Source organism: Rhopilema esculentum, chromosome 11 (genome assembly GCF_057945365.1).
Source record: "Rhopilema esculentum isolate cy_ngs chromosome 11, ASM5794536v1, whole genome shotgun sequence".
Taxonomy (NCBI): domain Eukaryota; kingdom Metazoa; phylum Cnidaria; class Scyphozoa; order Rhizostomeae; family Rhizostomatidae; genus Rhopilema; species Rhopilema esculentum.
Genome location: NC_142825.1, coordinates 6,284,026 through 6,308,109, shown reverse-complemented (window position 1 = coordinate 6,308,109; position 24,084 = coordinate 6,284,026). Strand labels below are relative to the sequence as shown.

At 37.1% G+C, this 24,084-nt stretch overlaps 2 protein-coding genes across 5 annotated transcripts in view; one reads left to right on the top strand and one right to left on the bottom strand.

Annotated features, from left to right (window-relative positions):
- The window catches only part of LOC135693337 (E3 ubiquitin-protein ligase UBR4), a 93,121-nt gene that overhangs the window by 11,546 nt on the left and 57,491 nt on the right, over positions 1 to 24,084 (bottom strand). Inside the window, exons 85-98 of one of the 2 annotated variants that reach the window (XM_065211781.2) lie at positions 22,908 to 22,992; positions 22,247 to 22,315; positions 19,803 to 19,922; positions 19,071 to 19,139; positions 18,311 to 18,429; positions 16,070 to 16,142; positions 15,589 to 15,692; positions 14,314 to 14,425; positions 13,331 to 13,462; positions 12,582 to 12,671; positions 11,837 to 11,962; positions 11,613 to 11,684; positions 10,934 to 10,995; positions 10,325 to 10,415 (exon numbers count right to left, since the gene is read on the bottom strand). In XM_065211781.2, the coding sequence (XP_065067853.2) occupies positions 10,325 to 10,415; positions 10,934 to 10,995; positions 11,613 to 11,684; positions 11,837 to 11,962; positions 12,582 to 12,671; positions 13,331 to 13,462; positions 14,314 to 14,425; positions 15,589 to 15,692; positions 16,070 to 16,142; positions 18,311 to 18,429; positions 19,071 to 19,139; positions 19,803 to 19,922; positions 22,247 to 22,315; positions 22,908 to 22,992 (1,324 nt within the window). Of the gene's footprint in view, positions 1 to 10,324; positions 10,416 to 10,933; positions 10,996 to 11,612; positions 11,685 to 11,836; positions 11,963 to 12,581; positions 12,672 to 13,330; positions 13,463 to 14,313; positions 14,426 to 14,996; positions 15,140 to 15,558; positions 15,693 to 16,069; positions 16,143 to 18,310; positions 18,430 to 19,070; positions 19,140 to 19,802; positions 19,923 to 22,246; positions 22,316 to 22,907; positions 22,993 to 24,084 lie in introns of those variants that run through there. The other variant, XM_089111565.1, reaches the window with a different exon arrangement.
- LOC135693348 (homeobox protein unc-4 homolog) lies at positions 1,164 to 10,288 on the top strand. Of its 3 annotated transcripts, none has more exons than XM_065211793.2 (3): positions 1,164 to 1,762; positions 4,827 to 5,062; positions 8,835 to 10,288. In XM_065211793.2, exons 1-3 carry the CDS (start codon positions 1,687 to 1,689, stop codon positions 9,258 to 9,260), a joined length of 738 nt encoding a protein of 245 aa, XP_065067865.2. In that variant the 5' UTR covers positions 1,164 to 1,686; the 3' UTR covers positions 9,261 to 10,288. The 3 variants fall into 3 exon arrangements, with proteins under 3 accessions (XP_065067865.2, XP_065067864.2, XP_088967697.1); XM_065211792.2 differs by having other exon boundaries at positions 1,326 to 1,762; positions 4,824 to 5,062; XM_089111571.1 differs by lacking the exon at positions 1,164 to 1,762 and having other exon boundaries at positions 4,693 to 5,062.

Here is a 24,084-nt window from a genome sequence, read left to right as displayed (position 1 = left end):
TTTTAGCAGGGTAGGCTGTAGTTGGTTGGTCCTAAAAGGAGCTGGGGTTACGCATATGTATGAAGTTAAAAAGGGGGAAGTTTTGGTGTGAAGATGCATCTGTGAACATACTAAAATATCGTACACAATGCATGATATAAAAACATGTTAATTCTTAGAAATAAATATTCGATACTATATATCATTTTAGTGAATATCTGCTCTTTGAAACTACTATATGAAATTATGACGCAATCTATTTCACTAGATAATTTACCATAAAGCATAAAGTCATGGGCCAATTTTCTCTAGGACATAGCAAGCCCCATTTCCTTATCAATCCAAACGGATTCACAGACCATTTTAGAAGTTTTAAACTTGCACGTAACAATGTTTGATTTTTTTTTCAATCTTTAATAGTAAGGTCTAAGTTATATTGTTCTAAATACACTTATTTACTCTTATTTTCATCCCGGTTTTTCCATTTTTTTGTTTTCAACAATTTAAAAACTGTTCACACGACTGTAACTCAAGGAAACAAGATATGCTTTTTTGCATCAATTTTCAGGCACATGATATTTAAGGTACTGGTGCGAATTTTTTCTGTTGAAATGAAAAAGAGCATTGATTTCGCATAGACAGAATGATTCAAAACAATAATTGTCACACATATACGTATGTTAATTTTTGCGAATTAGCAGGTGGTCGTGAAGACGGGCTTTGAGGATTACCTCGACTTTGGTAAAGAAGGAATTAAAAACGAGGACCACAAAAGGTGAATCTTTTTATAAATTTAAAGTTTCTGTTCTTTCTTGCAGCCTCTCGTAAGCATATCGCAGCCAATCTTTACATTTAGACATAGTCAGAAGAAATATTTTTCTAACTGTTTAGAAAAGTGGTATCCAGCATTATTTATGGTGCTTAATAACGTTTAGGTCTATTTGCTTATGGTGAATTTATGCAGTTAGGCAATAGAAGCACAATTTGGCAGCAGTATCGTGAGCGGACTGGCATGTACAGTAAAGAATTATCTTCTAAAGCATGCTCCACCAATTATATTGAAATTAATTACATAAACAAGGGTAGCGTTATCTCTTTATCGAAACAATTAAAGATTGCGGTACAAGTGTCCCCAACTGATTTGGTTTTAATAATTCGAATAACAACATGTAAATACCAAGGAGAGGAAATAAACAAAAAACCGCGTCAATCATTATCGTATTCTTATCGTTCTGTGAGTACACACGATTGAAAATTGTCCCACAATTGATTCTGTGGTGGAAACACTAATTAATACGGATGAAATAATCCAGATTATTACCTGTTTATTATTTTCAATTCCGGACAAATCCCTGAAGCTGAGGGTGCAACAAAACTATCAAAATCTTAACAAATGCGTGTACATTTATTATCTTCAACACTCTTATTGGTATACCAATTTGTATACTTTTTCTATTAATCAAGGAATTGATTATGAAGAGTAATTTTAAAATTTTGGATTTAATTTTTGGATTATCGATGTCTGGATGAATTAACTGACTTCAAAGATGTCCGAACACCCAAGACAGTCCGGAATAATAGATAATTAGTGCCTTTGATACACCCGCCTCTTCTGTACAATGGTAAAGGTATGCAGGTGGGACAGTCAGACTCAGAAGACAGAGTAGGCGAACATCCATATTTGAAGGCTTGCGTCTAAGTAGGCAGATGATGAAGTTTAGTATTGAAGAGATACTGCGTGGCACTGACTGCGAGGTTCAGGGAAGAACGGAGAACTTTAAAGGTAAAACCTAAGCACTAGCCTTTATGATTAATAAAAAATGGACGGAAGCTAGCAGAAAAGCAATTATCTAGGGCCATGTGGCCTAGAAGAAGGGTAAAGGATAGGTTGATAAAAAGGGGTTTTTCATTATCTAGAAGGGTGGAAAGAGGGGGTACGGGATTTTTTTATAATCAAAGTATTTCTGATGATTTTTTAAAACTTTTCTAACTACGGTTGATGAAGTATGAGTTACGTGTAGACGAGGAAGGATTTAACGTTTTCTTTCCAAAGCAAGGAAAAGGGACCTTACCAATACCACCCACTATTGTTTTGCTTGCCTCAAAAATCGAGATCTCACCTGACCACAACAGTAAAGATCGTGTTAGAGCTTTGCTGGGGCTAAGCAATAAGAAGATGGTTCTACAAGTTTTCCTGCCAGAGCACGTTTTTAGAAGTAACCTAGCTTTAAAGCACACGAGGCCCAAATTTACAAGAAACTTAGAACCTGACCAAACCTGCCAGGAAACATTGACTTTGAGCATAAACTAGATAAATGAGAAACACTCCAATTGGTAAACGTTTGGAGAAATCTGAAGCTTAGGAACACGATTTGGTTACTTCTGAAGACAAGGCCTATTGCACTCTAAACATGAAAGTACAAGGTGCAGCCCTGGTACAGTTTAAAACGAGTGTAGCTTGATTTATATTGCTTAACTGTATATACCAGTGGTGGATGTGCCTTGTTCACTCACAGCGGTAGGATCAAGCCTAAATGTTAGAAACATACCAGTCTACACAGGTGCTCTAGCCTGGTGATTATGGCCTACTGTATTCTAAAACTTTACCAAACTATCAAAAATATTTCTGCCAGAAATGACTGTACATTTTGACGATTTTTCGCCTATCATTCTTTTATTAAAAATCATCGAGCAGCCATTTTCTGTTCCTCTACTTTAGAACGGTTTTTACTGGGCAAATTTCTAAAAACTTATGTGGAAATAACATGCTAGAGTCTTTCTATTTATGATATCCTTTTAAACTCTATATGCTTCGAGTGTTTTGATTGTTTCTATGTTTACCTACATAGCCAGCAGATACAGCCAACACACGAAAAACCTCAGGGTTTTTTGTCCGTCACAGAAGATTTTTACACCTAGATACATAGGCATTTAAGCGAAAAAAAGTGAGGTTGCTCGCCTATTTTGTTTCTATAACCTGGCCTGATTATTGGCAATCTTTTCAATGTTAATTTTCGGACTTTTTTACTCTAGAAGATGCAGTCTACCTAATTCCCCGGCCTTGTGCGTTTATACCTAAATGAACTGTGGTGTACAAATGAAAATATCGAAAGGGGATATTCTTTCTCGTATGTTGAGAAATCGAGAAATTGATTTTGTGACGAACCATGGGTCTTTAAAACGGCAATTTTAATGTTAGCAAGTAAGGTCTGTAATTGACAGGGGCTAAGGTGTCCTCTTAATTCACACTGTGACCTTCAGAAGTATTATTAAATGGAGTATTATCAGAGACAAGCTTCAGCTTTTTTAGCTGTCTTCAAATCAAAGTATGCCTAAAATAATAAAAAACTACATAATCACTGCCTTTTAAGGCTGTTTTCTCTAAAACCATCTCTTAACATTTGGCATATACACTTTTTTATAAGAACACGTAAATTCAAGCTCAGGCTGACTATTCTTAATCTTTTCAAAAATTTTAAGCTAGATTGTTATTAACTTTGTTTAAAAGTCAGTCTGTAAGCAGGGTCATTGCTAGCTAGTGTGCTTTAGGGGATGCTCAGGCCTCTTTTGCCAACAAAGTGAGTGAGACATCGTTTATTTGCCGACAAGTTTGATATTCACCGAAAAAGCACTCTAGATGATAAAAATTCCTCGTTTTTGAGATGAAATATTTTCAGAGGGTTTGACGTGATTTTTCAAAATGACAATTTACAATAGCTCGGCTTCAGGCTACTTTTAATTAGATCTTAACTTTTCACCGATTTGCGGCTCGTGTTCTTATAAAATTGTTCACCCTGCGGTTCAACCTGGCGTTTCTTATTTTTTTACACGATTTCATCCAAACGAGTTTCTTATTTTGTTTCTTATTTTTGTAGTGGAAATGTGCTAAGGTGTCTAAGGTGTCCTCTTAATTGTAGATGATACATCAATGCTATTTTGCTTATTGCTTCTTTTTGTTACTCTTGTGTCATTTTTCAATTTTTGCTGGTATTTTATTTCTAAAGTTTAGCTGAATTTAAGCCTGCCTTGTTTCTTATGTTGCTCTTATTTTGGGGGCAAATCTCAGCCTGTTGTTTTTTATAAGGGTTGTTTTTATAAAAAAGGGGGGTTTCCGTGAGAGTGACTTTTAAAACAAGTTTCTCTGCAAAAGCAAATATTGCACAAAACAAAAGCATAAGGTAACGACAGCACTACACTACACACGGCCAGCGCCCAAACAAGTTTACCAAGTAAACTAACTGGAAATATGGAGTATCTTGAATTAAGCATTATTAATGCAGTGAAGGCAACCGGGAAACCACAATATTCAGAAACTTCAACAAAGCTGCTTGTTGCTTGGATTTCGTACTTAAATGGACTTAAATTAGATCAGAGATCAAGTAAAAAGGAGGGTATTCCATAAAACAAATTTTCGTGACTTCCTTGAACAGATCTGTAGGGAAATAGTCCGGTAATGATAGCAAACAACTACAGCTAAAGCGGTAGATTATTCGCTTCCTCGACAACATAATTCTGCGCTCGTGTAGAACTTAAGAAAAACGAATCCAAACCCAGATCTTTTGATCTTGCTTGAAGAGGAAATACGGATAGCCTTAAGCCCTAAAATATTGACATTTAAGAAAATAATGGTGTTCGCAGAAAAGCACAGATATGAGATTGTGGAAATAGATTTTTAAAAATGGCAACAGAAAAGGCTTAACTTGTTTCTAGTCATATAGAAGAAGAAGAAGCTCCTTTGGGGACTATGCACACTCGAGTGCATAACAGCAATTTAAAATCAATCCATACTCTTAGGACTTGTAACACAAAAGTCTTGCGATTTAATTTCATCCAATTACTTCTAGAAGGAATGTGTTGGTACCAGTCAGTTCATGGTGAAGATACTGGGCAAAGATTATGTAGTGACGTAACAAGTGGAGAGGTGGAGGAGCTTGATTCAAGCATACACCGAAGAGCCAGAACGACCATAACAACATGGCAACGAAGCGAGCTGGAGAGACAGTTCACGAAGCACAGATATCCGACCTTTGAGAAAGTGGAGCATCTCAGTGAACAACTTGGTCTACCACAGTATGTTATTAAGGCAAGTGTATTTATGCTACTTTCCATATCTCTTTTCATGGGCAGCTAGGGGAGAATCTGAGATATTGGGCCTTGTTTTTCGTAATCCCAGCATAAAAGCTGCCAGCCAGCCTAATCAACACTGGAACAGCCAGCCTAATCAACATTTTTCAATTCCGCCTCGAGTTCACGATAGCAATTTCCTTTCGAGGACATTGCAAGCCACAATGGCGGGTAGATCTTGGAGGGCTGGCAAAACCAGGGGGTGGGTTGGTGAAAAGGTTTTTGCAACAATTAAAGTCTCGTAAATTGCTAACTGAATGGAATTTCAAATCAAGTGAACTTTTCTTATCAGAGGCCAGTGGCAGCCCAACTACTGCAGAGTGGGATGGTAATTGGCGTGACCAGTAAGACCCTTTTCCTTGTTTCAGTGCTTTGTACCAGGTGAATTTTCCTTAGGAAAAATATGATCTACCTACCTAGTTGTTTTTAATCTATTTCAAAAAAATTCTGTGGACCTTATTTTGATAAAAGTGAGGGGGGGGGGGGTTGTGCCCCCTTGGCGCCGCCACTGTCAGAAGCAGATTTCGACGGGGTGACCATTTTCAGCAAAAAATTATTTTTTCCAATTTTTATTCCTCGTGACTATCTATCATTTTATAATTGTTGGTATGCATAATTAACGGTCCAATCTTTGTAATAAGTAATAGCATAGGTTCCAAATCTTTGATTGGCTAAGCTACCAAAATTCCCCACAGCCCATCCATAGATTCTTCATTAGCCAATCAAAGATTTGGAACCTATGGTATCAGTAATACTTTCTTTTTACTGTCAAATGGAATGAAATAAATTTGAAAAAATACTATTATTATCATTAATATGTGAAGAAAAACAAGATTTTTACGTGATCATTGGTTTGTTTATTTGATGGAAAATAATAGAGCATCATATTTGATGTGTTATGGGAACATTGGCTGGAAAGGAACGCTTGGCAGTTGCTTTTCAGGGACACTAGTTCATGTCTGTGCTAAATCTCATTGCAATAGCTAGTCCAGACGGCACTTTGGGACGGGGGACGGAAACGCCCCCTTGACTTCGTTAGTAAATGAACAGGAATGGTCTTCTCACTACGCACAAGGAATGGCCGAAAAATCTGCTTACTTTGTTTGCGATGGGTGGGACGATCTGACATCTTTGATTGGTAAGACAATCTCTGTTCACTATAGATCCGGTACAAATACCATCGTAAATGGGTGTGGCCTAAAAGTGGGTGTGGACGGTTGGCCTCGATACTTCAAACAAATTTTTCTATTTAAAACGAGGGGTTTATCATTCTGTCAGGGCTTTGTGCATGATTTTTTCAACAATTGGACATTGAAAGAGCTTTGAGGGATTTTTCCGAGATTGGCCTAGTCAAATTAAGATTCGTATAAAAGGACCTCTTCATCATGATAGAAACTATAGCGATTTAATCAGCATAAATTACTCTCATGGGGGCCAGAGGACAAATTTTTGCCTGTTTGTTGAGGCCAAATCCGTTTTGCCGTGATAAAATCCTATTTGTCAAATTTCCGCCAAATCATGTCGCAGCCATTCATTCGAACATGGACCAGCGTCGCTTTTCGAAATCGGATAAGGATGAGAGGGTGTATACGGGGCAGTGTGCACTATGTAATGTGAATGAAGAAATCAAAGGGTTTTAATTATCGAGTCTCAAAGGGTCCTAATTGATAATCAAATGTTTGGCACATCTATTAATATTAATGTTTACAAAAAGGTTCCAATGTAGATATTTCAGGGCTATGACTAATAGAGATGGGAATTTGGGAAAGGTATTAAAGAGAATTCCTGGCAAAATATCAAACAGTTAACAAGGATTTTAAGATATCTAATTTGAGCTAACAAATTAGACGTTTGTTTCACGAGTTCATCCACGTCATCAACCGCCAATTACGAAAGAGTCAATGTTAATGACCATCTATGTGCATGGGTTCCATTTAATAATTAATTCTTGTTATGTTGAAAACTCGCCTCCCCAAAGCACTCTTTCTCGTTGCACTTCATTACTGTTGGAGCCTAAAGCTGGTTAATTTTCAGTGGGTAAGCTATTAGTCCGAGTTCCATTTCCAGTAGCGTAGCCAGGGTGGTAAGATTGGGGGCAGAGGGTAGTTGAGCCAAGAAAAAAATGGGGTCCACACCAGCTTGTACGCAAAGGAACGCCTTTTTTTGAAGATGTTTTTTGTAATTGCGGGGGCGTCTGACCCCTCTTGTCTCCCCTCTCTACGCCACTGTCCATGCCCCGGACTAAAAGTATTCGGAGAAAGTAAGGATAACACTGGAATAAAGATAATGCTATTAAGCTATTAGATATTCTTTTGCAGGGCTTTTTCTTCTAGAAGTCAGAGCCATAAAAGGTGTTATTTGCTGGACGCGTTTAGGATTATGCCTGAACTTTAAGTAAATAGAGTGCGTGTGAAAGAAATTGTTTAATGGTATGTATCCTGTCGCTGTCTATGTAGAATGCTGGTACTCTTAAGATGCTGTTGTAGCAGGGGCGTCGTGACCGGGGGGCAGGGGTGTCGTGACCAGGGGACAGGGGCCTTGGCCCCCTCCGCTTTAAAAACTTGACGGATTTTTGGGAAAATCATTTTTTTTCTGCAAATTCTCAAACTTGAGCTGTGGGAAGTTCTTAAAATTTTAGCGACATAAATACTTGGACTAAAGTACTTACCGTAATTTCGAAGGGCAATTCACTATTGTAAAGAAAGTACTAGATTTCCGCAAATCAAAATGATTTCATAGGATTTACTTTGTGGATATTCAATTTCAGAACAAGATTTTTTTATAAAAATTTGCTCCAAAGAATGCGATTTCTAGCAAATTTGAAGCATTAGATATGAAGTATTAGGAAAAAATGTTCCCCTTCGACGGCAAATAGGGTGGTGCCTGAGGTAGTATCTTCATTCTACCCTTGTCTTTATCTATGGATATATCTATAAATATCTTCCCAGCTAAGTTCAAAGTTATGAGTTTTTGCCCCCCCCCCTTACACTTACATGAAATACTTCTATGTAATTAAAATAAATCAAATAAATTTTGTCGGAACATTTTTCTTTCTGGTCCCCTCTAGAATTGAATCGCCACGACGCTCCTGTGTTGTAGACAACTGTTCTTTATTTACTTGCTTTTTAGATTTGAAACCATTAAAGTTGAAGAATTTGGTCGTTTTAAGATTCCGACTATCAGGTGGCAGGAAATGCCTCACGAGATTGAGGCCGCGTTTTAGGATACGTTTATATCAAATTAATTCCGCGGACTTGATAAAAAGACTACAATATTTTTAGAAAGTTCCAATGTTACTCCCTTACGCGTCTATTTTGAATAGAATCGCCTTCGACGAAAACGTCTAATTTTTCCCGAAACAATTTTTTATGACTGTCTTTAGGCTCGATCTGCGAGGGTATTGCTAGTATTTCATTTCATTCATTTCACTTCATTTCATTTCATTTTAAATTCTTCATACACAAAAATCCCTTCAGCTTACAACTAAATACCAAGTATCTCGCCTCGAAGTACGGGAATCAATTTAAAATGCATTCAAGGGTTATGCAGTAGTACTATCTAAATATTTATGCGTGATGCAAACTCCTCATATAGTGTACTTATCCCTCATACACAGTAACAGCTTAAAGGTAAGAGCACACAGTTATCTATTTTTTCCCAAATACTTAATTGTGTAATAACAATATACGGTTGGTGAGGAAGTTTTGAATGTTTTCTTAACGTGCATTTAGGTATGGTTTCAAAACCGAAGAGCGAAATTTCGAAAAGAAACACGGAGAAGATCAAGCAGTTTAAAACTGCATCGAACAATACCTTTGACATGTCTGCAGAGTTTTCCATCGGCATTTGTAATACCTCAGGTAAAACCTCATCAACTTGCAAGTAGACAGTCTGATGTCAAAACGCGACAGGAACGGGTAGTGATACCCGAAGAAGAAGCTTCAGATTGCTTGACAAAAGATATGCAGCAGGAAAGACGGAAATATCAAGAAATGGTGAAATGCCGGGCAGAATGGTTGATGAGAAACGAACTTCAGTCAATTGCTAAAAAACAGTTGAACCAGGAGTACCAGAAACGATACGAAATGGCAACAAGCAATCAAGGTATACATCCTACATTCCACTGTCATTGCAATAATTGTGAAAAGTTGCAATGAAGGCGAGGGTGAGAGAGAAGTAAGAGAGTGGAAAACTGATTTAGGGGGCAGCATGTTACGATGGTACGAAACATTGCACCATATTCCTAATATGGTAGAAAACCCCACTCATATTAAAAAGTCGTTTGCTCTTTCGATCGTATTGGAATATATGTCCAATTTATAACATAGACAAGCGAAAACCCAAAACGTCCAACACCAAATGAAACAAGCTAATTCGTTTATGAAAAGCCTTAATTTTCTTGTGGCAAATGATTGAAGAAATTTCTCAAATCTATTGATACTGTCCGTATAAATACAGAGAAATAACAAGGATAACTTCGTAGACGACCAAACTAAAATGATGCTAAGGAGATAGAGGTAATTTGGATTTGGAGCGATAGAGGCAAACGTTCTTTTTAAAAACGTTGTGATGAACCGATATGAAAAAGCTGTTGTGTACTGAAGTAAAATGGCTGAATTATTACTGTGTTGGCTGAAATGAATAAATTTATAGCTGATATTGTTCCTGTTAAAATCAAAGTTTTTGCTTTCATGCTTGTGTTTACTGAGGGTTAAATGCGACCCTTTGCTTCGATCTTGTTATGTTAGCGTGCTTTCGCATAAATCGTTTTTTTGTAAAAAGCCTTTGTAATTAATTTTCGTTTGCTTTGTAACATGGAGAATATTTTATCCCCAACCAAGAAAGTGCTTTTTTTGCATATATATATTTTGTATATACAAAGTATATATTTTTCTTTATTCGGTATTTGTAAATAATTGCATAAGAAATTTGATACAGAAGAATGCTGAACTTTCAGGAAATATAACGTATTTAATGAAAATTTAAAAAATCATTGTAGTTTATTGAAGTATTGAGTGTAGGGAGGTTCGATGAAGGAGGCTGCTGGATATTTACAAGTCTCTTTCTTGATCTCTACATACTGCCTATTCGCGTTTCTTAGTTTTTTTTCAGGGTTGTAAAACTAGTCGATAGCTGGCCTAAACTGGAATTATTCCGTAACTTCAATTTCCACCTCACTGAGCCAATAATTATTATTTATCAGATATATAAGCAAGATTACCTTTGGACCCCAAATAGGAATGAGGCCATTGCATTTCGTATTTGCATTTTGCAGCGCAGCACTCTCCCATTCATCCCTCGATCTTGCATGTCTGTCAAATACAAATTAACGGAATACGTCAAAAGCTTAATAGCTTTAAATAATTGAAATTTTCCAGCCTAATAAATTAAAATGTAGAAATTAGTCTGATTGCATCAAAGCGATGACTCATTAAAACGACTAGGTCCCAGAACTGAAATTTTCATAGCGTTTCCAGACTTTTTGGCCTAGAAGTTTCTTTAAATTGTTTAAAATTTTCGATGGAAAATCTTAGAGTGCTAAATTGAGAACTTTACGGAAAATTTAATATTAAAAACACGACGCATTTGAGTTGATAGGTGCTCAATTCTTTAATGGTTCATTTCAAAGAGCCTTAGAAACGTCTTCTTTACGAAAATTTTTATAGACAGGAAAACATGGTAACCTTTGTTGAGCTAATTAGAAATAAAATACTTTGACCTAAGTCGCAAATTTAATAAAAGGGGTATTCAGAAAGTTGAAAAGATTCGAGTTGAAAAGGAGTTGAAAAGGAGTTGAAAAGACTCAAAACTAATAAGATGGCATTCTTACCTGATTGCTTCGCTATGACAGTCAACGTGGATCACATTGAAATGAGAGACAGACGAATATCCCTTAAAAAGTGTTAAGAAACATAACATTTCATCATCTGAAATATTTCATACTTTGAGTATACCATAGAGATAGGAACACATCTCTAGCAGGGAGAGATGCTGCTTCTCATTTGCAAAAACTGCATAAAGCGGAGGTGACAAAATGAATCATAACGAGAAATCAGTCCTAAACATGACCTTGATGGTAACATAAAGAAAATCTTTATGACCTACAAATTCAAAAACGAAGGTAGAGGCTTGCCAGTGGCCCTACGGTAGGTTACATAGATTAGCTTCGGAAAAGACAAGAATTCTCTTAAAACCCCATATGAATTATAGGAAGATTTGCCCCTGAAAGAAAAGACAAAAATGTCTAGCCTTTATCTCAAGTTGAATGGACACGCCCCATAGGGGTCACGTGATAAAAAGCAGCTTACTCTGCTAAAAAAATTTGGTAAAAAATTCACTCGCACTCCTGTGAATATCGCTAGGAAGCGGGGAGCCTCTACCCTCTTTCTATTTAAGGCGACCCCCTTCCTAGTGATAGTCACAGGAGTGCGAGTGAATTTTTTTCGATTAAAAATTCGAAAATAAACAAAACCATAGAATTTGACATTAGCTAGAAGGTTATTTCGTACCTGTGTCTTTCGCGGCTTGTTCTCAAACTCATCCAGGACACATCTTGTGGTGTAGGTGTATATACCTAAAACCTGCAATAACATATGGTTTTGTTCAGTCTCATTTAACAAAACAAGGTACCGTTGCGTCTGTCAAAAAGGGCTCTAGCATTAAAAAGCTTACGCCTGCCAGATCTTAGAATTGATTAACCCAAGAAGATAAATATGCTGGCATTAATAAATACCTTCTTTGGGTGGAATTTGTATCCCTCCCTGCAAATGCAACAGATCAGTCCTTTTTCTTCCAGTAACTCTTCCATTTCTTTGATCACTGACGACGGCTTTGCCTTTATCTGTCCACCCTCAGTAACCTGAAAAACAAACGGAGAAATTTCGCCATGACCACACAGAATTTTTCTTGCCCCAGTTTATACAAAAGATACTTTTAATAATCTGATGCTTTCTACCAAAGTTGTTCAATCTTTTATTGCCTTTGCTAGTGTAGTTATCTATTTCACTCAACACAAACTTATTGCATTTATTTAATAAGCCAGGGGTCCCGGTTAGAAAGGGGTCTGGAACACAGGCTAGCCCTAATGAGCATTTTGCTTTGTAACCGACTCGAACATTGATTAAATTTGTTTCCTTTCTTTGGTTACCTGCTTCTTGGGGTGCTTCTTGGGGTGGGGTAGTAAGCCCAAACCAAGCTTCTCTGCCTCCCGTTGAAAACCCCTTTGCTCTGGAACCCAGCGTAGGGAAAGGCCCCTTTACCTGAAAGCTGCCCCCCCCTGCCTAGCCCCTAGATTCGCCACTGAATACCGCTAAAATAGTCGTGATACAAAGCATGTAAATTGTAAATAGTTTTGTTTGGTTATCATGGCTTAAAATTTATAGAACGGATGTGTTTTCTCTGAAAATGGCTCTATCGATCGTTCTTATTGTCTCAAAATGAACTTCACAAAACTATCAAAATAGTACTAGCATACACACCACCATGCCAAGGGCTTCAAGCTGCTTCTGTCTCATCGCTAAAGCCATTTTCTTTTTGTCTTCTCTTGTCTGTCTTCGAACGGCGTGCACCTTGAGAAATATGACAATTCTTTTTTTGCATAGGAATAGATGGTGCACTAAAACTTATCTAAAAAAAACTGGATCCAACAACCTATTGTTCACCTACATCAGCATAAAGAAGCAATTGAGTCTCTCTATCTTGAGACATTTCGCGCCTAAAGCTTTGGGCTGCCATTCGTTAAAATGGTGCACCCACATTGCTGCGCTTTGAATTGTGCATTAATCATTACATTCTTAAATATTCTAAGAAACAACAAGCCTAGGAAATAGTAAACAGTGGATTCCCCGTTAATGAGCTTAATACCACGGCAAAAATGTTTAACGCCACTTAGAAGTGCTACAAGCTTTTGTTTCAACAGTTACTTTGAATTCTGCTATAAAAAAAACAAGTTGAACTAAAACCAATATGATTACACTCTAGTCTCATACAACACGGTAAGGTCTCAAGATGGATGCTGCAATGTGGAATAAACACTGGGCTGGAGAAGCTCGATCTACAACATAGATAGGAAAGGTATTGCACTTCCAAGATGTCCATTTTGCAGCTGGAAATGGCGGTTCAGTTTTTTTTCAAACAACTGGTCTATCCGAGACCGTCGATACATTACTAGTGCTGTCCTGTCCAACACTTTCCCTTAAGTGAACGAAAGGGCCATGTTAGGTCTTACCTTTTTAGCAACAATTGGGTTTTCACGCAAGGCCTCGACCAGGTTCTCCGCAAGTGAACCAACGCTTTCTGCTGAGGAAACTTGTTCAAGGCGATGAAACACAGCAATGTTTTCTTCTGTGCCAACAAGATTCTAAAAGCAACCAGAGCCAATAGAGCTAGTAGGTGGTACATTATAAATACAAAATGCATAGGTACAGGCAAAAACCATAACAACGACAAATCTTTAAAATGGATCCAAACATTTATCCATAATATTTCGACTACATCAAATATTGAAGTCACCAAAGGAGACAAAGGAGAGGTTGTAATTTAAAAAAACTGGTCGTTCTTGATTTTATCTTTAACTGAGCATCAAATGCAAGGAACGTCTCTAGATTTGTTATAATCGAGATGTATACAATAGTATAATCATGAATCTAGATTAAGATCAAGACCTAACATCAATCCGACATGATTAATCCGGTATTGAGGATTTAATGCAAGGGTGGGCAACGTTTTTGGAGACCCTTTGTCAGATCCTTTAAACTTTTAAGCGGGCCAAAGATAATAAGAAAAACGAATGCGATAGTTATAATAAAATTATAATATTTTAATGAAAAACTTTCATTAAAATTCAGTTACACTACAATTACAAACCTCTCTTTTACATAGATAACAGAAAGTGAACAAATCTTTCCATGATTCTCAGGTTTGATGAAGATTTTAGATAACCTAATTCTGAATCGTGCTTCATGTTTTATATGTTTCCTTCTACAATTGCAACCCCTTTGAAAACCTCTGAAAATCATCCTTGCCAACCAATAAAATCATTTTCTGATATATTTTATCTCGCGGGCCACAGCAATTCTTTTCCCGGGCCGGATTCTGGCCCGCAGATCTAAGGTTGCCAACCCCTGACTTAATGCATGAGATGAACGCATGGTGTGATTAATCGCATCTGAAATAATCTGATACAGCATAGGAAATCTTAAAAAACCTTACCTGGGTCCCTGAATGCCCCCCTACTAAACCAGTTAATATTCTCAGAACATAGGGCAACGCAGGTCGGACAAGGAATTCTTTCCATTTGTTAGCGTCTAGAATTCCAGATGCACTGAAACCAGAAATCGATGAAACGATATAGCAATTAAAATTTCTGAAAAAGCCTATCAAAAAACCGAATAATGTCTTAATTTGGAAGTAACTGGTCCAAATAAGATTAGTGAGGTACACCTTATACATCATAACTTGGGTGGCCCGCCGGCCGCGACACCCCGAGCCAGTGACCCGCAAGTGAATGATGAGGGTGACCGCCAGAAAACCGATTCAAATCGCCAAATAGCGTTGCGCCTGTGGACATTAATTCTAAGGGTATGGTTGTATTGTAAAGTAAAAAGACATCAAAGTATATCCTCATTTTATTCAATTTAAAGATCTCCTACTTGGCAACCTCAAATTTGAAACCCCTTTAAGAAATGTTTCTAGCACCGCCCAAGATTCTGAGGCACACGTTCATTTAATCCCCTTATTCTGACGTTTCATGCTCTGAGAAGTGTCAATCGATAAAGCTTTTGGCCAATATGTTATAAAATGTTTCCTTTTTTCAAAGCCATTTTTCAGTTCTGTACCGTTTCATAGCTTTCGAATAGTAACAGTATAAACTATTTTTTGCTTCTTGTTTGGTGTTTTTCCTAATGAACGCCTTTTATCAAGGTGCAGCGTTCAAAAGAGGGCGGCGTTCAACAAAGGGCGGCGTTCAACAGAGGGCGGCGTTCAATAGAGGGCGGCGTTCATTAGAGGAAATACGGTAACGCTTTAGTGCCTTAAAGTGCCACTGAATTGAAAAAATCAAAAAAAAATTTATTGATGTTCTAAGTCAAATCAGTGCTCCTGAATCCGATGGTGAAGTTCATTTTATTGCATAGTTAATTTTGTCACACCCTATCTTTTTCGGCGTATTAAACTGTCTATCTCTATCAAGTTTCATGCTTGTGTCATGTTTTACACAATTTGTATCTTTTTATCTTCTTACAGCCCTCACTATGGCTGAATTGACTATATAAATCTGATTGCGTCACTCGCCGCAGCCTCTTTTCGCACGACCTACTCGCAAAAGAACCCCAGAAACCCCTTTTTGTGGGCCCCAAATTAAAAAACTAAACTTTTTTCCGAAATCAGCGATGATAGGTCTACCAAAATCAATAATAAAAAAAATTTCATTTTTTTTCAGTTCAGTGGCACTTTAAGGCTCAATGCGGTTTTAAACTTGGCTAGTACCTGAATGACTTTGGAGGTGTGTGTTCAGTGAGATAGTCAAGAGCACGTTGTGGTATGTGATGGTCGATAATCAGATCTTTCAGTCTTGATCCACTCAATGTGTTCTGCAGAGAGAAAGAAATTTACGTTCTCAGTGGCGGCGCCAAGGGGAGGTATGGGGGGGGGGGGTAATTACCCTCCTACTTTCGTCAAAACAGGGTTTACATATTTTCTCTAGATATTGATATAAAGCCTAAGATAAGGGGTAAATCATATTTTCGCCAAAGGAAAATACATTTGGTACAAAGCACTGAAACGAGACAAAAGGGCGTGGCCTCATTGACAACGACCACATCCCTCCCACTCTTCAGTAACTGGAGCGGCCATTGGACGTTCTAAAATACTGATTCGTCAGATCCTTGCACAAAAACAAAAGGACAGATTCAATAGATCCAGTTTCAACAAGATTTCGATTACAAAATTCAGAAATTGATTCACTTACAGAAATGCCGTTACTTATGACACAGAAGCACTCCAAATACAAAGTTTCATCGGCTGTTCTTTCCTGATCAAAACTGCGAGAAGAAAACTCATTCAAGTTATAACAGAAACGAGTATCACAATAACAAACTATAAACTTAAACAACGGATTCTTCCTTAATATACGGGAAACCTATTAAGAGCGCCGGTAATGGGGGGGGGGGGGGCAATAAAGATTTACAAGAAATAAAATTGATAAATAACGAATCACGAAGATAAATTTGCCTTTTTCACGGTTCACGAAAAAAATCCTCATGAAAACGTTGTGGCTAAGGTTTTCATCACAATAACGCCACTCATGTAAGCACATAAATAATCAATTTTTTTGCAAAATGATACCGATGCTAAAAAATGTCTCCACACAAAAAATTTGTTCAGAAAGACTCAAAAAAAGAATCAGTTGTTTTCTAACATGCTATATTTTTGACAACCCTGTAGAAGTAGGTAGGTCACACAAAATGTGAAAATCCAACTACATATGACGATTCAGTGTACAATTCTAAATGTTGGTATGCATTCAATGTACGTAAACAAGAAGCCGAGATTCACTCAAAGACGAATTCGCTTAAACTTTTTCAGCGAGGGCCAGACTGTAAGTCTTTGTGGACAAAAAGAGACTTCAATATTTAAACTAGGAGCTGGACATGGACATGGCTTTCCGATGGTTTGCCTTGCATCTCCCTGTGCTCCTCAAATTAAGAATAAAACACGAAATAATCGGACAGACAGAAACCTGGAATAGGTCATTTGCAACAAACATATGAAACAATACAAAATCATTCCTGTTTTGGATTTTTTGTATTTTCTGTGACTCCTCGTGAATTCCTACGAATTCTATAATATGGCGTTTAAAGTTGGCTATTGAGCAGTGTGATTTGGAGACTGGAAGTCGCATTCTCTCTTTTCCTTCTATAAACTTGAGCGCGTCTTTTACAGCTGGATCAATAAAATAGATCACACATTCAACTGTAAACAGCTTGTCATTCTCGGCCATTTTCTACTTTCCAAATTGGCGAGAAACAGTCTTGCTATGAAGCTCGAAAATGAGGCCACAAGTCTGGAGCCAACAAAATCAGTGGAAGCCGACTACGAACGCATGGACAATTAAACAAAATAAATAGCTTTTTAATAATCGTTTGAACAGTTCTCCCATCATTAATTTGTTTTAGCCATTCTTATTTTATAAATCAATCCAAAGAATTATTTAATTTGCAGTTAATTTCACTGAAAACACAATACATTGATGTCATTTTGGGTTGCACGAATCACGAACATAGTTGAAAGTTATCACGATTCACTCACCATGATTTTTTCGAAACACGAAACACGAAAAATAATAAATTTCAATAACGTTGCACGAAAATACCAATACCGGCCCTCTATTAAGAACAGACGTACAAATTTTTCCTAAAATGTATTTTTTGCTCTCATGGCGCCGTTCATATACAAAAGAAAACCTTCCTACAACTGGCTGTAAATCAGGAATCAGAGATGTCCCTTCAATGGGTGTTTTACTGTAGTAATTCACCACACCACATTTATTCTACTTCATCATCGACTCCGTCGCTACGGAAGAGTACGATGCAAATCGGTCGCACGACTCTTCAGCGCTATTGGATCGCTTTCAACTTTACATTTTTCATGCCAAGTTGCTGCTGGTCTACAAGATTTTCACGATCGCCATCACTAGCTAAGTATTCTTACTTTTTGCATTTTCCTGAATTTTTGGTTATGGATACTGTAAATGGGAATTTCCCCTCTAATTATGATTCGGCCACACTTCAAAATTGAAAAAGCCCCACGTTTCTGTCAGTTCCACAGTTTACAATGACTTGTGACTAATGGCCACAACTGCCCAGCAATGTTAAACTCGTGTTAACTCCCTTTCTTTAACACACAGTTCGCACAACAATTTATACATCAGATCGAAGAGAAATCGGAACGTGTAATAACAATTTACATTAAATTGATATGTATCAAATTTTAAGACTAGTTACGCGATCTTGAATAGCTTCCAACATAGGTAGTACGGATTATAAAGTACTGAAAAGATCCAATTAATATAGATTATGTATATATAGTTGATATGATCTTTCCATAATGAAGTTTTATAAATATTGAATTTCATACAGCACAATGATACATAAATTTGTAACACAAAAATTGTTTATTTGTCCAAGGTTCGATGTGAACAGAAACTTACCTATTGAAGTTGAGATAAGGCAGAAAGTGGTTGATAAGGGTACGCATGCTCTGCTCGCTGCCAAAAGATAGCGATGGTATGAGTCGCATCATAGCCTCCAGAACGTTTGGGTTGGTTCTCTAAAACAAAAAAATGCTTACAAGCAATATGCTTTTGTCCAATATAACTTCGTCCGATTTTGTCCGATTTTGTAGAGCATAAGCAAGACGCAATTTTGCAGTCACAACATTACCAATTAGTAGTTCTATTATAATTTATTAAAAATATTACTTTCATTGGGTTTGAAATCTCTTTGGAAACTGGTGCTTGAAAAGCACGGATTTCAGCATCATTTAGAACAGACTATTAATTGTTTGTAAAAATGAATTTTAGAGGATCATATTCATTTTAGTACTGTTATGTAAAATGAATTTTTGTAAAAATTGTTTTTGATTGCATATGAGCATCTGATGTTATGATTATGATCATAGACTGTTGATAATTATGATTATTTTGCAAGTCTAAAACAAATTGGTGCCTTGACCACAAAGTGTTTAGCTGTGTTGTATCTATACAAGTGTCTTATCATCAAACTTCTCATGAATGGCAATGCCAACATTTTAAAATGGGACATTTTTTGAAGCTTGAAGCTGGATTAAATTTTGCGCCAAAAATCAATGTGTCGTTAAATCTCAGCTCGCCATGTGTATCTAGCGCCTTCGAGGCAACATAGCATTGCTTGCAATGATAATGATATTGCTGAAAAGAAAGTAACAATTACCACATAAGGGCTCGTGATGTGACCAAGCAGCAGCTCCAGCTGGGATTCTTCACCGGGCAAAGACGAAAGCTAGGGAGATAAATCAAATTAGTAGTGAAGCAACTGAAAAATCAAATGACTCAAATCCAAAGAAACCTTTAACGCATAACTGCGAATCTGGGTATGATAATCTTAATAATCTCGAGTCATTCATACATACAAAGGAGTTTTCCACTAAATTCACGAATCGTAGGTCTTCTAGATCTAGGGCACACTCCACAGCGACTCAGTTACAGCATTACCCTGATTGCCAAATGGACCCCAAAGGGAGAAATGAGGTTTTAAAAACACTGAAATCAGGCGCTGTGGAGCAGGGGGGCTTTGGGCTTGAGGAAAAAATTGACAAATGAATCACCATTCAGTTTAACCCCCCCCCCCCCACTTTTTAAGACCCTTCAGCTTTTCTCAACGCTGCGCGGTGCCTGGAAATGCAAAAGATGCTTCGAAAACTGCCTTAATTAGGCTGCAGTGGCGTAGCTAGCGGTGATGCTTGTCAAGCCGGTCATGATCATTCATTTCCAAAAATACAATTTTTCATTAATATTTATTTTCGTAAGAATAAAGTCCTATTCTCCTTTGAAGCCCTATGGATGAACGCAAGCATACGGAGCCCTGCGAAGGCGCACTTCTTCTTTCGGCCAGGAGTAAAACAGAGGGTTTCCAATTTAGTCATGTCCGTAACTATGAGCATACCTGGTATTGATCTGCTTGCTCACTCGCTTCGTGTAAAACGATGCCCATTATATTTAGAAGTCGCTCGGCAATCATGGCCCCTCCACTTGTCGAGCCTCTTTCTTTTTCCAACCGCAATGCCTAAAACGCCAAGAATATTCTATAGACCATCTGAGTGATATTTTTATATAAGAAATGATTACTTTTATATAGTAAACAGTTTTTTATATCATATAAACGTTTAAGACTGCAGGGGCGGCGGGCACTGCCCATAGTATGAATAGTCTATGAGCAAGTTTTGTCCAGAGAAGGAAAGTCTGAGATAAGATAATTCAATAAGCACAATGACGTCTTTTCGAGGTGTAGTCTGCCGTCTGTCCTCTGGCCCAATCCAAATACTTTTGTTTGTACCTGTTGTGTTCTGTCTTGTTGTTTTGATCGTATCTGTCTCTTGGCCGCCACAAAATCAAGAAACAGCCACTTTGACCTTTTGTTCCACAGCTGCGGCGGGTTTACACGATCGTTTTTCCTTAAATTTGTTTTCGATATTGGACCGCGATGAACGACAACGATCGTGTAAAAGGCTAAATTGCTGAAAAAAGTTTGATGCTATCTGTCGTTTTTAATCCGCTTAATTGGCGATAATGATCCATCGTTGAAGATTTTATTTTGACTCCGGGTCAAAATAAAATCTCTACCATCATTTTTTTCAAAATAAAATCTCTACCATCAATCACGTTGTCATCCAATCATTAAATGTGTAGCTAAGGACGGGCCATGCTCAGAGAAAACTTGTGAAACCCGAACCTCTTTTTATCTAAAAATAGTCCCCTGCCAGTTTAAACTACCTTCCCTGACTATTTTAGTTCTCAGAGCATGAATCCAATCTTTTCTTCACGCGAATACTTAATAAAAAGTCTCGAATTCTCTCCCCGAGGCTGACATGACGTCAGAATTTGTCGGCCCCTTTGAAAAAAAATGATGGTAGAGATTTTATTTTGACCCGGAGTCAAAATAAAATCTTCAACGATGGATCATTATCGCCAATTAAGCGGATTAAAAACGACAGATAGCATCAAACTTTTTTCAGCAATTTAGCCTTTTACACGATCGTTGTCGTTCATCGCGGTCCAATATCGAAAACAAATTTAAGGAAAAATGATCGTGTAAACCCGCCTTCATTATTGACTGAACATGCTGGAACATACCCAGAGGTATTTTCATTACATCACGGAGTTTAATATAGGAGCAACATTTCCATCTTAAACAAGCAAATATTCTATTTATCATGTTTAATTAAAGCTGATTTGTCAAAGGTTGTATTTTCTCTATTATGGAGCACTAGAACCCAAACTATATGAAGGAATTTTCCTTTCTTTGGTTAATAGTTGGTCCTTTAAAAGACAGTCCTCGACTTCTAGCCAGGCGACCCCTCGGCATGAATGGAATCACATTTCTATTCATGCAGCGGCTTGTACGTAGGAGTAGACTCCAAAATCAAAAGCGTTTCCTATTTTAGATCATGTATGCCTAGAGGTAAATATGCTGCCTTTAGAAAATCATTCCTATCAATCCCTTCACAAGTGCTGCCTATCGAAATAACGCAGTTTTTCTAGAGCAAGTTGTTAAAAAAGAAACGTTCAGGACTTGGGTGGAAGGCGGGGTGGAGAGAGGCTGGAGGGCGATTCCAGACTCCTTGGAATGGCTTTGAAAAAAGCAAACATTTAGTAAACTAAAGCTTTTCGTCTGACACTCTTCAGAGTTTAAAACGTCAGAACATAGATCGAAAACTCTACGCTAAGAAATATATATACTCCAAATATATATACTCCTTGGAATCTATGACTAACTTTTTCTGACCCTGCCAGCCGTCCCTGTTTAAGAGATACTGTTTTTGAAAATCTATCTAATATAATTATATATATAATTATATAATTATTATATTATATATATAATGTAATAACTAAACTTTTGTTTCCAAAAAGCAGTAGTATTATAAAGAAAAATGTTTTTGAAAGACAATGACAAAAGACTATTTATTTTTTTCCAAAACGCGTTTCATCGTTGTTAAGATTCCCCGCACGGGAGCCAAATGTTATGATGTGAAGGAGATAGAACAACGCATGGGTTGAACAGTACAGAACGATAACTTTATATTAACTTCAAACAGCCTACACACATAACTGTAATATTGTAAACTGTAATCTGAAACTCTATATAAACATGGGTCACATAAAGTAATGCTCCTGCGCATAGTCTATTAGGTTATTACAATCCTTTCAACGAGGAATCATCAGCCTGTTTCATATCAAATATATGTATTTAACAATACAGATAAAATGAGTGGCAGAGTGCTGATGGGTGGTTTTTTAAAAGCTACCCTAAAAGTAAACGCTACCTCTAGCCAAAAACTATTTTTTTTATTATCACTATAGAATAGCAACGAAAACCATGAATATACGTACTAAATTCAGGGTTCCAAGCAGAATCTTCAGGGAATTCACTGACGGTTTTCCTAGATACTGGCGATTCACCTATAAAAAGCAATGAAAAGATTGATCTCAAATAAAAACGTCAAAAGAATTGCATAATACGAATTTCATCGCAGAAGAAACTAATAGCCATAAACACTGCATAAGAAACTATTACCTAACAAAGTCTCACGTGTCAATTAGAAACTACGCCTCCTATGTCAATTAGAAACTATGTCAGTGTAACATTAGCACAAACCGATCATTAATATGTAATTGCACATCATATGAAAGCTTATAAGAACAAATGACTGCAATTCGGGCGTGAGATGACCATACTTTTAGACACAAAAGGCATTCCACCAAGCAAGGCGTTCGACCAGGCAAATACAGAATACAAATCATGTAAAATTTCATAAAAAACATTATCCAATTAATCACGTTTAAGAATGAAACAGCAAGTGGACCCAGGGAGAAAATACCCAAAAAAGTTCCGAGAACATGAACAAAAATTTAAGTAATTCAAAAAGTGTCCTTAGCGTTTTTAAGGTCAAATTTACAAATACCATCTTTGCAATAATTGTTTTTGCACAATATCTAAAATATTTGAAAAATACACAACTTCACAAATTTTCAGGTAACTCTCCCATCTTACCTTGACTTTGACACAATATTCGAACAACTTGAGCATCACGGATATAAGTTCTTGGGCTCGAGATAGGTTTCGGATATGAGAAAGCCTACGATATAGAAATTCAGAAAATCAGCAAGTTCTAGAGTGTGAACTGAGTACCCCTGTTTTGGGACCATGGCAAATACACAATATACGAGACTCTCTTATCCAAAAGCCCTAGCTGTTGAATAGAAGTGGCAAAAATAATTCAGTTCAATTCAATTTTTTATTCTACTGTCTATAATTTACTGGATTTGTTACATTGCCCTTCAGCAAAATCCCTTTATATAGGGGTTAGGGAGGGGGTGGTGATTGAAAGCGTATATGAGATCATATCATACCCGTATATAAGATTATTTTTTTAAGTGCCAAATAATTGTCAAAAAATCTCCCAGACCCTATTGCCTATACCATTTTTTTACAACAAAAGAAACAAAAAAGGATTTTGGTAGTCTTTCTGAAAAATAAAATACTAATAAAATACTCCGTTTTGTTACTTCGGTGAATTCCCCGAAATTATAGGGTTACTTATGGAAAAGTCAGGAAATTTCATATTCAGCCATCTGAAAAAACCAAACCTATCCTACATGAAGAGCTGCAGACAATAGCGGGCTGAATTACGGATATTTACATGGGACTTCGTCTACGATAACCGAGAAAAAATGCCTACTACAAGTTTTAAAGCAGTGACTAAAAAATGACTCTTAAAGGGTAGCCAGGATGACTCTTAAATTTCATTACAAATACATAACAAAGAAAAAACCTTGGGTACTACAAAATGTGAGGATAACATAGTAAGGGCGAATACAATTTAGATAGTAGGCGGGAAAACAATTTAGCTGATCCGTGAAAGTTTTTCTTGCGCACACTGCGTATAAAATCAGTTAAGTGTATGAAAGTGTACAACACTGGCAAGGCATTGCAATAACCTATCGCAACATGAAAATAACATCGTTATATCAACCCTACAAAAGCAGGGTTCCCGCACAACAACTCTCTACGCATACTCAAAATATGTCGTAGAAACCAAGGGTTGAGATCGTGCACTTCTTAATTCTACGGCAAAGTTCAGAGAACTTTGTTTCTTAAACATTTATCAATTTCAACAACATAGATGTAATTATTTGGAGTCCTACAAACAACTTTTACATTAGAAGTT

What these genes read in the sequence shown, in the direction of transcription:
- LOC135693348 (XM_089111571.1), top strand. Translation starts at nt 4,724, where the DNA reads ATGCACACTCGAGTGCATAACAGCAATTTAAAATCAATCCATACTCTT. An exon ending in TACCACAGTATGTTATTAAG is followed by an intron (nt 5,063 to 8,834) that starts GCAAGTGTATTT and finishes ACGTGCATTTAG; the next exon opens with GTATGGTTTCAAAACCGAAG.